The following is a 15,877-nucleotide window of genomic DNA, read 5'->3' on the forward strand; positions in this document are numbered from 1 at the left end:
AAGTAAGATATGGTCTGCACAACTCTCTTATTTTAATTTTTTAACCTATTAACCTATTAAGCTAAGAAATACATGCAGATTTCCTCTAAAGCTGTACTTCAAGCCTGCAATGATTTCAGAATTTTGATGCACACCTCAAAAGGAGAACAAATGAATTTCAAGTTTCTATTTATTCAGTTTACATGTTGGTTAGTGAGGTAAAATTCAGTCAAACATTTTATACAACGACAGGTTCACGAAGTTTTCACAACTAATTTTTAGGGTTAGTCTACCTGGAACAATTGCCTTCAATTAAAAATTTTACCAGGTTTTTACTGATGATGCCCAAAAGAACTATCTGCGGTAAGAGGGCAGGCCTTCCTTTCTTCATTTAGAGAAATACTGAGGTTATCATCTTTCCACAAACTCAGTGAAAATTAAGATTGAATGAGACTATTAGTGACTATGTTATTTGGATAAATATCCAAAGGAGGATAAAAAGTAAGATATGGTCTGCACAACTCTCTTGTTTTAATTTTTTAACCTTTTAAGCTAAGGCAATTATATTCTTGCTTTGTGCATTATATGGATGCTAATTAATTTAACTTTCATGCTTCAAAATACAAAAAATGTTCTCTTCATTCATGTGCCCTAAACATTACAGGGGAGGAGGCAGGTCATACTAAAAACATGAATTAAAACAGGAGGGCCCCCATTTAATTTCAGAACTAATTAAAGGAAGATCCTTGCTTTTCCAGATTTCCACCCTTTAAAACTCACATATCTTGTGATCATTTCCAGATATCAGTGTTTAGTTTCGGTACGAACATTGGTAAGAAACACCATTTAATGCAATCTGAATAATAATATTACATGTTACAATGTGGTAACTTATACAGCAAAATAATATAATACCACGATTCCAAACAAAGGAAGTCAGGTCATTGACTCACCTGCTTCTACTTTTGAGGGCTTAAGGTACAGAGAAATAGATATGGCAAACAGTTACAATTAACCCAAAGTTGAAAGTTTGAAAGCTAAAAGATATAAATTACAATCATCAGACCCTATGCATCCTTGCAAAAAAAAGGTCAGTTACCACCATAACTTCTCCCAAACGTTCATGCTTACAGGAAATCATTAATCTTTGTTACTACAAGGTACTGTATTTAAAATATATCTACTGACACAAATGCATTTTTCTTAAGTTATCTCATAGCATATGACTGTATAGGCCATGTGGAAAGTTCCTGCATGGGGACTGACATTTCAATTGCCCCAGCAAACTTAAATCATCAGAACTGCAAGCCGAGGTGTATTTACCAAGTGCTCAAGTTCCAAATTAGTCACCTGATTATAACAGTGGAATTCACTCCTTTTTGAGGCTATCTTCAGCTTGATCATCCTGTTTCATATAAAAACATTAAATGTTACTCATATATTCAAATAATTACCCAAATGAAAAGTTATAATTTTTCCAATAACCTGCTTCCTTCAATCCTTTAACTCCCATGTGTGACCAAGACAGAATTTCTCCTTACAATATCGATACAATATCAAGCAGACAAGTGATAAGAATAAATAAAAATATTAACTAGGGAATTATTAGTTGATCCAATACCAAATTATCAAAACTAACATCACCAGAACTATATGGCAGACAGTAAAGAGAATTACCAGTGAGATCTTGTGAGTTAAAGGATTAATTGTGCTCCAGAAATAGTAAATGGTATCGAAGAGAAAGGAAAAAAATTCTTGAAACATTGCATTTATGTTAAATGCTGTGTTAAATAGAACTTTGTGATAAATGTTAACCCTTTAACTCCCATGAGTGACTAAGAGAGAATTTTTCTCTACAATATCAATACAATATCAACCAGATAAGTGAAGAGAATAAAGGCAATATTAATTTGGGGATAATTAGTTGATCCGATACTAGATTCTCTGAACTAACATTGTAAGAATTATATGGTTGACAGTAAGGAGAATTACAAATTTGATCTGGGAGTTAAAGGGTTAATTGGGATGGCAAACAAAACATCTGTAAACTATAATAACAATTCCCTTTCCATGCACACAAACCATAATGAAGCATGATATTAATTAATTCACGATCACCTAGTTCGAACGTAGAATCCAAAATATAATTAACTTATTACGAAATAGGAAAAAGCTCAGTGTGTTTTTTCCTGCTTCTGTCGTTCTAAATATCACAAATCAATCACACCACCACTTCACTGTGATGTTTTTGATGGTGTGCACTTTTTCTTATGGACATCTATTCTTAGTATCTATCTTTTATGAGCTGACAACTGAGAAGAATCAAGTCTACACTGGTAATTTGACACATTGCAGGCAAACGCTTCAACTGATTAAATTTTATTTGAATAAAAAACATGAAGGGCAATAAAGGATATTACCTAGTACAATCCAAGTTTCCCTACTTAAGTATTCTGGGATGTTTCTTCTATCATATAGTAAACTGAGTTCATAGTTCATGCCGTCAAATGCAAGGAGCATATAAAATGTTTACAGTTATAAACATTTTAATCCCTGAGAGTGACTAGCATCTAATTTCTCTTTTAAATATCATCCCTGAATCAAGCTTTAAGGTCATGAGAATAAGGGAAACAATAATCAACTGAAGAACCTTGTGACTTTTAAAGAGGACAGTATGGAGAATAAGCATACTGGTGTTAGGGTGTAAAGGGTTAAAGACATCATGTAATCAGTTTTACATATGTAGAGTATTGCTTGAATATATAATTATGGTAAGTGCAAGTGCCTAATAAACATCATTCTAGGGTCTTCTCCTCTTGGAGGGTGCCTTGTGTACATAAATATTGAATTTCAGTGCCTTTATTAGCTTTTTTGGCTACAACGATCAACAAAGAACAACAGCCACACCAAGGAATATTTTTAAAGGCATATCTACATTAGTAGATACACACAACTGACATGTTTGAGTGAAGCATGTCAAGCATTAGGTATGATCATCAATTTGCTTTTCATTACTTGCAAACAGCTTATTTCTATCAGCTTTCAAAACTTCTATATCCTCGGTAAAAGCTAGGTTTTTTTCGTTTGTCTTACGATGTAGTCACGTGTAATGTAGATCGCGACGTTTCAACTGCATGTTGCTAGACTAGCAGTATGCGGTCGAAATGTCACGATCTACATCACACGTAACTACATCGTGAGAAAAACGAAAAAATTAGCTTTTATTGTTATTCACCACAATGAATAACCACAACCTTTTTTTAAGAAATTCTGCATACTCGCTTTCAAAGAAAAGCATTTCCCATGAACATTTAAACATTACAGGCATACCGATAGGTTACCAGCCACAGCTTTTTCCATTGTTTCATATCATCACATTCTCATCATATATTTTTTTTGGTTACATTTGAAAGGATAAGAAAATTTTAATCATTATAATGTAATGAAATCCCCCATTTTAACCCTTTTAGTCCCACTAGTGACCTAGACAGAATTTTTCCTTACACTTTCAGTACGATATCAAGCAGACAAGTAATGAGAATACAGAAAAATATCAATTAATGAATTAAGGGTTGATCCAATTCCAAATTCTACAAACTAACATGACATAAATTTTATGGCAGACAGTAAGGAGAATTACTTATGAAATCTTGTGAGTTAAAGGGTTAAGACACATACGGTAATCATATGTACCAGAAAGACAGCAAAGAAATGTGACATACTCTAGCGAAGTGTTCTTATGTACAATGAAGTTTCAAACTCATTGAAATTATGTTGACTTCATGATTCACATTTTAGTTAAAGAAATGTATAATATCTCTTTACATGAATGAAAAGAGAATGCCATTTATGAATTTTAAAATAGTACATGCCAAAAACTTAAAGATGGAATTTTCAAAAACTATTAAAATATGGCACATCTATTCACTGAGATTTTAATCATTACCTGGCACTCGGAGATATAAAAGGGGCTTTCTGAAAAAAACCAGGGCAATAAAATTAAAAATTCAAGAGAAGCATATGACATCAACTAGTTTGCTGACGTTCTTACCTGAATTCAATCTGCAAAGAGAGCTCTGCAACACTTCTGTTTTATCTTCTAACACTTGAATTAAAACGTAAAATTTAATTATTTGCAGGTAGGTTAAGGTGGAGATTAAAGGAATGGATATATATTGCACAAAAAGAAACCTCAGCCCGAGGCATTGTACCTCAATTAATTCAAAAGAAAATATCCAGGAAGTTAACAGAAACGGACTCTCAAAAACGGCTCTTGAATTCAAAAAATGGAAACAACAATAATTTACGCTAACCATGTGCTTACCAGCGTGCTTGTGAGCTCAAATTGCCAGGAACCCGTTAGATTACACGATCACAACTCGGACGCTTCTTGCAAAATATGATGACTATCAACTTCAGAGATTGATTCTTCAGTTTCCAGCATTAGGAAAAAATTATCGTATCGCAAGCATGTTCATCATAACTCGAGCAGTAAGTACGCCACGAGAAAGTGGCTCCATTTTTTGTGAGACAAACCATTTCCTGAAGTTCGAACGAATCTAGTAGAAAACATGAAAACATAGCGCTGAAAAGTACCATGACCAAACAATGAACTTCACTTCTCCTGCAGTAGGACTAAATCCATTTTACCTGTGAGTTTGTTTGCACCACACCTTTATAGTCAATAATTTAATTTTCAGATGTTCGGCGGGTTCTCACCGTGACAATATTGTCAAATTAAATTACCGCGTCAGACTTGGTGTAAACTTGGACATTGCTGACTTAATCTCATTTTATTTCAATTTAGGGAAAGGCCATTACTTCGGTCGTAGGGCAAACCAACGCTTTTTCGACATAGCGTGCTTTTTTTTAATGAATAGAGTAAACCTTGCGATAGTTAACTGAAGAGAGAAAGAGGTTGAAACTTGCACTCGTCGTTCGCTATCATCTCAAAACTTTCCCAGCAAAACAAAATCCGTAAGATAATTTCTTTTCCCTTAATTAATTACACGACTGTATTAAACATTTCAAACGACAGGAAAAGAAATAACATGAAGAATACGAATACTTTGAAATGTTATTCGAGCGATGAACCGGCGAGAGGGTTTTTAGGCGATGAATGCCGAAGTCATTGTTTTATCGAAACGTGATTTTAATTTTAAACTGAAGCTAGTATCAAACGACGATTGGTAATAAAGGTTCAAATTTTTCTGGGCCTTAGCGTGAGAGAAAACCCAGATAAGACCCGACTTACCTTCTTTCTTTCCCGCATCCTTTGTAGTTCGCTTCTCTTTGTTGATGACGTCTTTTCAGTCTGTTTTCAGGAGCGCCTTTGTATTTCTTTCTCGCGTTGCTCTTCGCTAGATAATCGCCTTTTACTTACGTCTTCCTTGTTCTCTTTCGCGTTCCTCTCGCCGTACTCTGCCTATTTTTGTATCCTCTCTAACTTTCTTGTGCGTTTTTGTCGACTTGCTTTACGCCTTTTACTTCTTGCTTTTTTCGGTCGCTCTGTCTCTTTCCTTTCAGCCTATTCTCACTCAAAACCCTCTCTTCACGAACTTAAATTATAACAATTTCCTCCCGTCGAAAAAGCTTCAGCGCTACCGGTATTGTTGCATGCGAGTTCATTAGAAATTGCGAAATACCGAGAATAACACATCAGCCTCACTAATTTGATTTCCCGCTTAAAACGCGGGTTGCAAATTATTTGCTCACGCAGCTTCACATCTATTAGCCCACGTGAGGCCCTCGTGGAATTCCTAACCGTATGCCCGCAGTACGCTACACTGAAGCTCGACACTCGAGTATGCGGACTTCATTGTCATCTGCCGGTGTCTCCTGGCGCACACTAATAAGGTATCCAGGTTACGCACGCAATCGCGCCTGCGTACTACCTTCTTCCTCGCGCTTCCATTACATAATGGTCTATTGTAATGGTACAGTAGGCCGCGCATGCTAAAAGTAGGGTTTACGGTCAACTCGCCGACGGACCAACTCGCCGACACCAACTCGCCGACGTATAAAATCGAGTAGAGACGTCGGCGAGTTGCTCGTCAATCCAATACAACTTATTAGAAGCTAAACATACAGAAAATTAAACGATATTTAGTAAAAAAACATTGGACATTGGTGAACATCAAACAGAAGCTTAAACATCGGTGAACATTGGTGAACATCACCAATGACTATAACAGCTTAAGACGCGAACGAGTTATTGTGCGACAACAACACCGTAAAGACTCATCATGTCAATCGCTCAGATTTTTTTTAACGAAAACGTGGCTTTCTAGACGAGATCTTTAGTAAAAAGCATTTCTTTTTATTTGCAACAAAGTTTATAAGGATCTTAAGGCGAATAAAGCGAAGTAAACATCACCAACGACTCTAACAGCTTCAGACGCAAACGAGTTATTGTGTGACAACAACACCGTAAAGACTCATCATGTCAATCGCTCAGTTTTTTTAACGAAAAACTTGGCTTTCTAGACAAGATCTTTAGTAAAAAGCATTTCTTTTTATTTGCAACAAAGTTTATAAAGATCTTAAGGCGAATAAAGCGAAGTAAACCTCACCAACGACTCTAACAGCTTCAGACGCAAACGAGTTATTGTGTGACAACAACACCGTAAAGACTCATCATGTCAATCGCTCAGATTTTTTTAACGAAAACGTGGCTTTCTAGACGAGATCTTTAGTAAAAAGCATTTCTTTTTATTAGCAACAAAGTTTATAAGGATCTTAAGGCGAATAAAGCGAAGTAAACCTCACCAACGACTCTAACAGCTTCAGACGCAAACGAGTTATTGTGTGACAACAACACCGTAAAGACTCATCATGTCAATCGCTCAGTTTTTTTTTTAACGAAAACTTGGCTTTCTAGACAAGATCTCTAGTAAAAAGCGTTTCTTTTTATTTGCAACAAAGTTTATAAGGATCTTAAGGCGAATAAAGCGAAGTAAACCTCACCAATGACTCTAACAGCTTCAGACGCGAACGAGTTATTGTGTGACAACCATAGCAACCACGCGGAACCACATGTTTTTTTTTTTAACTTTAAAGAAAGATTTTTTCGAGAACGTTTGATTTACGATAAAAACGATAAAATTCTATTTATTATAAAGATCAGATGAACATGTGAAAGTAATGTATATCATGCAATTACTCTGCTCTTGTAGGTCCGTTTAATCTCGACATCGATTTCAATAATTGGGCCGCTGTTCTTTCACCATTTTCATATTTCTCCCACAATCCAAACACCTTACTCTGTAATTGCCTAATAAAAAGAAATGCTTTTTACTAAAGATCTTGTCTAGAAAGCCAAGTTTTCGTTAAAAAAACTGAGCGATTGACATGCTGAGTCTTAACGGTGTTGTTGTCACACAATAACTCGTTCGCGTCTGAAGCTGTTAGAGTAGTTGGTGAGGTTTACTTCGCTTTATTCGCCTTAAGATCCTTATAAACTTTGTTGCAAATAAAAATAATTGCATTTTACTAAAGATCTTGTCTAGAAAGCCAAGTTTTCGCTAAAAAATCTGAGCGATTTACGAGATGAGTCTTTACGGTGTTATTGTCGCATAATAACTCGTTCGTTATAGTCATTGGTGATGTTCACCAATGTTCACCGATGTTTAAGCTTCTGTTTGATTTTCACCAGTGTTCGCCAGTGTTTTTTACTAAATATCGTTTACTTCTCTGTATGTTTAACTTCTAATAAGTTGGATTGGATTGACGACCAACTCGCCGACGTCTCTACTCGATTTTATACGTCGGCGAGTTGGCGTCGGCGAGTTGGTCCGTCGGCGAGTTGACTGGTTACCAAAAGTAGCACCTTGTACGGTCGGTCGTACGGTGTCAAGTCCAAATTTTTTTCGGCTTGTCGGGTTACTAATATTTCGTATAATTATGGTTGCGCTGCGAGCTCCGCTTTTAAATATTATGATATTTTCTTTAGTTAATTATGATACAAAGAGTAACCACAATAACGAAAACGACAATAATTTTCCCTTAGTTACCTGGCAGTTGGCAAGCTTCCATCACACATGTTTGCCCTTCTGTGAATTTCCCACTTTCACAATCTTGTCCTCCATACGCCGGAAGGGGACTGGTACAGTTTCGATGACGTAATTGGTATCCAGTCCCACACGACACACTACAAGTTGTCCAGTTAGACCATTCAGAAAAACCACCATTAACTGTCAAAACACGACAAAAATTACGATAGCAAATCAAAAATCATCTTCTTAAATGGCTTCTCAGAGATTGAAATCTTTCTCTTAGACAATTCGGTTGCAACCAAAAAAAACCACAATAATACCAACAACTTTATTACCTGGTACATGACAAGGTCCTATCACACATATTCGCCCTTCTGTAAAATTCTTGCTTTCACAACCTTGTCCTCCATGCGCCGGAGGAGGACTGGAACAGTTTCGATGACGTAGTTGGAATCCAGTGCCACACGGCACACTACAATTTGTCCAGTTGGACCATTCTGAAAAACCTCCATCAACTGCCAAGACGAAAAAAAATTAATTCTTGTGAATATCAGTGATAAGACAGGGCCTGTGGTAGAATTAAGATTTCCTCTTTTTTCAATGCGGGACAAAAATGTAAATCTCCTCCTTAGACATTCATGTTGGGCAAAAATTACCACAATAATAACGATAAGTAAAACAACAACATAATTACCTGGTAACTGACAAGGTCCCATCGCGCATGTTCGCCCTTCTGTGAAATTCTTGCTTTCGCAACTTTTTCCTCCATAAGCCGGAGAAGGACTGGTGCAGTTTCGATGACGTAATTGGAATCCAGTTCCACACACAACGCTACAAGTGGTCCAATTGGACCATTCAGAAAAACCGCCATTAACTGTTGAGACAAAACCGCAAAACTCTTACGAATATAAATGAATGATTAAGACCACAATCGAACAACAACATTTTTCTTTTCTGAAATGCTTGTCAAAAGTTGAAATTTTTCCCGTGAACTATTATGGTGAAAAAAAATTACCTGGCAAGTTGCAAGCGCCCATCAAACATGTTCGTACATCTGTAAAATTCCTGCTCTTACAACTTTTTCCTCCATGTGCTGGAGGGGGACTGGTACAGTTTCGATAACGTAATTGGAATCCACTCCCACACGAAACACTACAAGTTGTCCAATCGGACCATTCTGAAAAACCTCCATCAACTGTTAAAAAGAAACAATACATTCTCGTAAATACCAATGATATGACAGAGCCTATGGAAGAATTAAGATTTCCTCTTTTTTCAATGGCGGGACAAAAATGTAAATCCGCTCCTTAGACATTCATGTTGGGCAAAAATTACCACAATAATAACGATAAGTAAAACAACAACATAATTACCTGGTAACTGACAAGGTCCCATCGCGCATGTTCGCCCTTCTGTGAAATTCTTGCTTTCGCAACTTTTTCCTCCATAAGCCGGAGAAGGACTGGTGCAGTTTCGATGACGTAATTGGAATCCAGTTCCACACACAACGCTACAAGTGGTCCAATTGGACCATTCAGAAAAACCGCCATCAACTGTTGAGACAAAACCGCAAAACTCTTACGAATATAAATGAATGATTAAGACCACAATCGAACAACAACATTTTTCTTTTCTGAAATGCTTGTCAAAAGTTGAAATTTTTCCCATAGAAAATTATGGTACCAATAAACCACAACAATATCAAAAATAACGTTGACATAATTACCTGGCAAGTTGCAAGCGCCCATCAAACATGTTCGCACATCTGTAAAATTCCTGCTCTCACAACTTTTTCCTCCATGCGCTGGAAGGGGACTGGTACAGTTTCGATAACGTAATTGGAATCCACTCCCACACGACACACTACAAGTAGTCCAGTTAGACCATTCTGAAAAACCTCCATCAACTTTCAAAATAAAGCAGAGAACTCTTTTGAATACTACTGCCATGCCTATACCTTATTTCTTGACTACTCAAACCCTAAAAATTACCAGATTCTTGATAATAAACAGCACTATGAAAAAGTAATGCAAATGGCTATAAAAACAGTGGCTTCTATGTGGTGCGAAAGTAAGCGCGCATATTTGGCCTTGAACATTATCTGTTCCGAGATGCGAAGAGTTTCCGAGAGCGAAGCTCGATTCAAATTGTGAGCTTCGAGGAACAGGTATGCCCAAGAACAAAGATCCCATCATAATTTTGTGCGAAATCGAAGCTATTGCGATTATTATTCTCCAAATATTTTGCAGTTTGTAGCAATAAATGTTTTAGAACAGCTTACCGTTCATTGCATAGGATGTTCGATTTTAATTGTTCTCTGATACGACTATATAAAAAAAAAAACACACAAGTCCCTTCTTCTACAACAACCACAAACCGCTTCCTCATCTTGAATTAGCTTTTAAACGAAGCCTTAACGTAAGTTTTTTGAATTGGGGAATATCACTTGAGGTACATCCTCGGATGTTTTCCAGCTTTAGCTGGGGACTATTCGATTACATAATGCGTTTAGACCTATCGCACGCGGGTAAAAGTATTTGTTGGTTTATAACGTCGAATAAAGCGCTTTGTTTATTTCCAAAATATTGCCGATAAGTCGATGAGATATCAGAGATTTCCTGTGATATCTCGTTCCACTCGTATATCGTTTCAACGAACTGTTGTTTCAACGATATACTATAGATCGTTGATATATCATTGATATATCGTAGGGCTAGGTGCATCATCACGTTAAATCGCCTTAGCGAAATATCGCTGTAGCTTTTTACCTTAAAGCAAGGTTTACGTCATCGCGACATATCGTTCTGGCGATACATTGCCAGAGCAATTTCATCGCCCCTGCAACAGTAACGTAAGATAGCAGTGCAGCCTAAAGATAATCATACGAAAAGCAGCTCAGGTAATTACTTCTTCAGAGTTAGTTCTTTGAAGCATTGGGAAACAAGGAAGGCCACAATAATTTTTTAATTAAAAATTTCAGTCGACGATGACTTGGTTTTATTTATTGTACTCGCCCACGGCGCTTAATGGTCAATCATTGTGTACAACAAGCAAACAAACAAAAACAGCTGAGCAGTTCTAGTTTTGGCGCTTTTCCTTCAGTGTTGGCCGGGTAGGAGATGTATCAATCATTTCCAATTGAGACACTTCACTTGAAAGAGTTTTCCTTCGATTATTTATTTTCAGTTTGGCACTGTTTGACTGATGCAACGATGACAACTGAATATGTCAAATGACTTGATTTAACTGTATTAATTTAAATTTTAATGAGTTACTTTCAATATGTATTCCCTCCTCCAGCAATCAAAGCCCGCTGATGGATCGAAATTTCTATGGTATGTTTGATTCATACTTGTAAATGCTTTCACTGTTGCCTTGGTGCTTTGTTTAGCACAACAATACAAGCTTTATCCCCAAGAAAGTTTTCCATTGTAATATGTAGTTAATATAAACACCGTGCTATTTTCAGCTCTTTGATTGTTGTGCGAGAAGGTGGGTAATTTAAAAGTGCTTAATCTCTTTCTTTCGTGTTTGCTGAACTATGGCGCGTGCAAAAAATAAGCGAAGAGAAAGAATAGAAATTCCCGATTCTGTCAGCGACTTAGAATTAGAATTAGTATTTGTGACTTGTACAAGTAAAACAGAAAAGGAAATTTTTTATTGAAAGCACAAAATATTTTTGTATAGCAAAGTTATCATGCAGAAGAAAGAACAACATTTTGATATACATTTACCTTTTGCATAGCATGCTGACGCTGTGCAGTTTCGCACTTCTGTGAAATCTTCGCTGTCACATTTTTGCCCACCATGCGCCGGAGGGGGATTGGTGCAATTTCGTTGACGTAATTGGAATCCGGTCCCACAGGTCACACTGCAGGTATTCCATTCGGACCAATCGGAGAAGCCTCCATTGACTGTGAAACCAAGCGCAAAACGCAATAATGAATGAAGGATATTTTGTCTCCCAGCTGGACTTGAATACTGATTAAAAAGTGAAAACGTTACTCAAGTTTTCTCGTAACTAAGCTAAGATACCTTATTCATGATAATCTTTCACCAAAGGCTATTTGTGCACCAGAACAGTCCACGAAAATCTCTCTCTTCCTTCACCCCTATTCTGTTATTTTTTAGTTAATATTTATATGCTAAAAACAGCTGAAAGGTTTGTTTTTGTTTCCAGGACGCCATTACTCTACCTCGAGGTCTGAATCTGTCAATACACGATGCAAGGTTTGGAGGCACAAGTACACGGACCATGTAATAGGGACCTTAAACAGCCAGGACAGCAACTCCGAGGAACACATTAATGAAAAAAGGGATCTCATATCTTTTGTTAGAATTTTCGCGAATGGCGGCATGTTTCTACCAAATTAACCGTTCGTCACGGCGCCACATCTCAACTTCAGCACTGACGTACCCGAGCAGAATTGAGTCCCAAAGGAAACTTAAATAATTTGACGTCGAGCTCTCTTTTCTTTGGCTACGCAAATTTTGGTTATTTAATGTCGTCGTTTTGCAGAGGACGGCTAAGAAATGTACAAATTCTTAAAACGCACGTGCTGAGCAATTGCTCTGCCCATGAAATCTTTTGTTTCGCAATTATTGTTTCACAAAGTCCCCTATCTATGGTTGACGACAAAAATTGGGGTTGGGAAATGGTAACTGTTTCTTCACCCACCTGGACACTCATTTCCTTCACAGTCCATCATCTCGTACAAGTCTCCCTCACAATACTTTCCGCCATGAAGCGGAGCGGGATTGGTGCACGTTCTGTATCGAAAACTGGTTCCGTTACCACATGGATTGGAACACCGAGTCCAATCTGACCAATTCGAGAATCCCCCATTTACTGTTAATAAATAACACTTTTATTATTGCTTATTCGAGCACACACAAATATTTGAGACTGGTGTGGGTAAGACATGACTAGCAAATTAGACTCTACGATTTAAGACACTAGCCCGGTGAGTATCAAGGGAGTTGGGAAAGGAGTGGTATCGGTAAGAGGTGAAAGAGTCTCAAATTTGACTTGCATTAGACCATGTAAAAACATTTTGCTTAATAAATCTTCTCTCATATATAGGAAGCTGGTGACTCTAGAATGATGTTTAAATGAACTAAGAGGGAGGTAGTTTTGCCGTGATTGACAGTATGCAAAGTGCTCATCATAAACTTGTTTGTAATTGCCTGAAGTAGAGTATTTTTAAGGAGAGTCACATGTATTTCAAAAGGAACAGAGGGGAATTAGGAACAGAGGGGAATCACTTGTCGCCAACAGAGCTTAAAGACGGGGGAGGGGGTGGGAGGCACTATAGAACTAGACTGCAAACTAACTTCCAACAAGAGAGGATAAGGTTGACGACAAAAAGGAGGGTTGGGAAATGGTTACTGTTTCTTCACCCACCTGGACACTCATTTCCCACACAGTCCATCGTCTCGTTAAAGTCTCCCTCGCAATACTTTCCGCCATGAAGCGGAGCGGGATTGGTACACGTTCTGTTTCGAAAACTGGTTCCGTTACCACATGGATTGGAACACCGAGTCCAATCTGACCAATTCGAGAATCCCCCATTAACTGTTAATAAATAACACTTTTATTGTTGCTTATTCGAGCACACACAAATATTTGAGACCGGTGTGGGTAAGACATGACTAGCAAATTAGACTCTACAATTTAAGACACTGGCCCAGTGAGTATCGAGGGAGTTGGGAAAGGAGTAGTATCGGAAAGGGGTGAAAGAGTCTCAAACTTGACTTGCATTAGACCATGTAAAAACATTTTGCTTAATAAATCTTCTCTCATATATAAGAAGCTAGTGACTCTAGAGTGATGTTTAAATGAACTAGGAGGGAGGTGATGTTTAAATGAACTAGGAGGGAGGTGATGTTTAAATGAACTAGGAGGGAGGTGATGTTTAAATGAGGGAGGTAGTTTTGCCGTGATTGACAGTATGTAAAGTGCCCATCATAAACTTGTTTGTAATTGCCTGAAGAAGAGCATTTTTTAAGGGGAGTCACCTGGTTTTCAGAAAGGAAAGGAGAGGAATCACTTGTCGCCATCACAGCTTAAAGAGGGGGGGGGAGAGGGACTAAAGTACTAGACTGCACACCAAATTCCAACAAGAGAGGATAAGGTGTTCCTCTTGCTGTTAATGAGGGAGGAGAGGGGAGGGGGAATGGAGAAACATAGGAATACTACAGAGACCTATGAGGATCAGAGAAATGTTATCGGGCACAACTGAAAAACACCTTTGCCCCTCCCCCCTCCCCCCTCTCCCTAAAACGTGAATAATTAGTCTCTAGTAGCAATTGGTGACCTACCTATCACACATCCATATAACTCCAACTTACCATGTGTTTACCAAACAGACTTATGAGGATCAGAGAAATTTTATCGGGAACAATTGAAAAACCCCTTTGCCCTTCCCCCCTCCCCCTAAAACGCGAATGATTAGTCTCTAATAGCAAATGGTGACCTACATATCACACATCCATATAACTCCAACCTCCACCCCGCCCCACCCCACTCCTCTCAAGCTAAGAGGGAAATGACTGGTCTCTAATAGCAAGCACGTTGGTACATTCATAATCACTTAACTATTACACATCCATATAACTCCAACCTCTCAACCCCTCCTCCCAAGCTAAGAGGGGAATGATTGGTCTTTAATAGCAAGCACTACTGTGCAGTCATAGTCACATAGTCACTTACCTACTACACATCCATATAACTCAACCCGCATGCAGATTTTATTCCATTTTTCAACTCTAATCTGTACTCGCTGAGCCACCAGTCCATCCAGAGGGAAGTACGCAATTTCGTCTCCATCGGTGGTCGGTGCGTAATCAAAATACTACGATATTTACAAAGAAAAAAAATTGAGGTTTCCTTACGGGTTGATTTCTCTTCTTTTCGTGTTGTCTCATAAAATATGAAAAACAGACGGCCACAGCACCCGGCGTGGTCGTAATCTTGAGGGCCACGAGTTTATTAGTACTTTATACTGTCAAGTGCCACCCTCGAAAAATAAAGGCGATTATTATTATTGTTATAATCTAGCTAAACTAAGAGAGAATTTAATCAAGTGATTGTAACAACCTCAACGTTATCACTCGTTGGATAATGGTACCAAAAGACATTCGGTGAATTGATACGTTTGAAGTAAATAAAGAGCTTCGTGACATAGTCTTGGCTGTTACTTCGCCCTTGATATGCAAATACAGAAATGTTGACTTGCTTATCTGTAAAAAAAAATTTAAAAATTTGAATATTATTCTCGATATTAAGTCACAAAGCAAAACCTTTTTACGTAACCAAAAGCTGCCAAACCATAAAACTATCATAGTCAAAATCTGTCTCATTAAAACTCTGTCGTTAACAATGCTGTGTGTGGGCAAGATTTCGAGATTGTAAGTTCCTGGTTAGATGTTTTGAACTCCCCATAAGACAAAAGTGCTTCTTGCCGGTTTATACAATGATTATTTCACGACTGCTTCCCAAAGTTTGCAAAAGAAAATTTATGAGTAGTCCTGGCGACAAAACAGTTAACACTACTTCTTTCAAAACAAAGAAAACCCGCGGTGAGTTCTTTTAATTCATTTGGCAGTCCTTCTTTCTGATAATGATGATTTTTTTATCAAGCGTCAACATTGTTGAAAGTTTGCCTAAGCTGTGAGCGCGGCCCATAAAAATTCAAGAAAGATATTTGGCTGAGCTGGCACGCAAGGCAACCATGCTTAAAATTTTCTACGCGCGTCATGGTAGGGATAAGCATCTGCGAACATGAGGGGTATTTTAAATCTTTCATCGTACGAATGAACATAGATTTATCTCGAATTTTTGAGTAGCTGAAAGATGTTCTAAGCCAAGAGAAGAAAAGAAATTTAAGGTGGAGATAATTTGA

General features: G+C 37.8%; 1 protein-coding gene across 4 annotated transcripts in view; it reads right to left on the minus strand.

Moving 5' to 3' along the window:
• Nucleotides 1-15,877, minus strand: part of LOC113671973 (coadhesin) — a 33,580-nt gene that overhangs the window by 9,705 nt on the left and 7,998 nt on the right. For 2 of the 4 annotated variants that reach the window (XM_089206839.1, XM_089206838.1), the window contains exons 3-13: nt 15,073-15,215; nt 14,686-14,827; nt 13,378-13,548; nt 12,652-12,822; nt 11,708-11,887; nt 9,700-9,879; nt 9,347-9,526; nt 8,989-9,168; nt 8,668-8,847; nt 8,309-8,488; nt 7,992-8,171 (exon numbers count right to left, since the gene is read on the minus strand). In XM_089206839.1, coding sequence (XP_089062965.1) covers nt 7,992-8,171; nt 8,309-8,488; nt 8,668-8,847; nt 8,989-9,168; nt 9,347-9,526; nt 9,700-9,879; nt 11,708-11,887; nt 12,652-12,822; nt 13,378-13,548; nt 14,686-14,827; nt 15,073-15,215 — 1,887 coding nt within the window. Of the gene's footprint in view, nt 1-784; nt 1,385-4,030; nt 4,085-4,303; nt 4,539-7,991; nt 8,172-8,308; nt 8,489-8,667; nt 8,848-8,988; nt 9,169-9,346; nt 9,527-9,699; nt 9,880-11,707; nt 11,888-12,651; nt 12,823-13,377; nt 13,549-14,685; nt 14,828-15,072; nt 15,216-15,877 lie in introns of those variants that run through there. The other 2 variants (XR_016186728.1, XR_016186727.1) reach the window with 2 other exon arrangements.

The sequence above is a fragment of the Pocillopora damicornis genome, chromosome 5 (genome assembly GCF_964200805.1).
Source record: "Pocillopora damicornis chromosome 5, jaPocDami1.2, whole genome shotgun sequence".
NCBI classification, from domain to species: Eukaryota; Metazoa; Cnidaria; class Anthozoa; order Scleractinia; family Pocilloporidae; genus Pocillopora; species Pocillopora damicornis.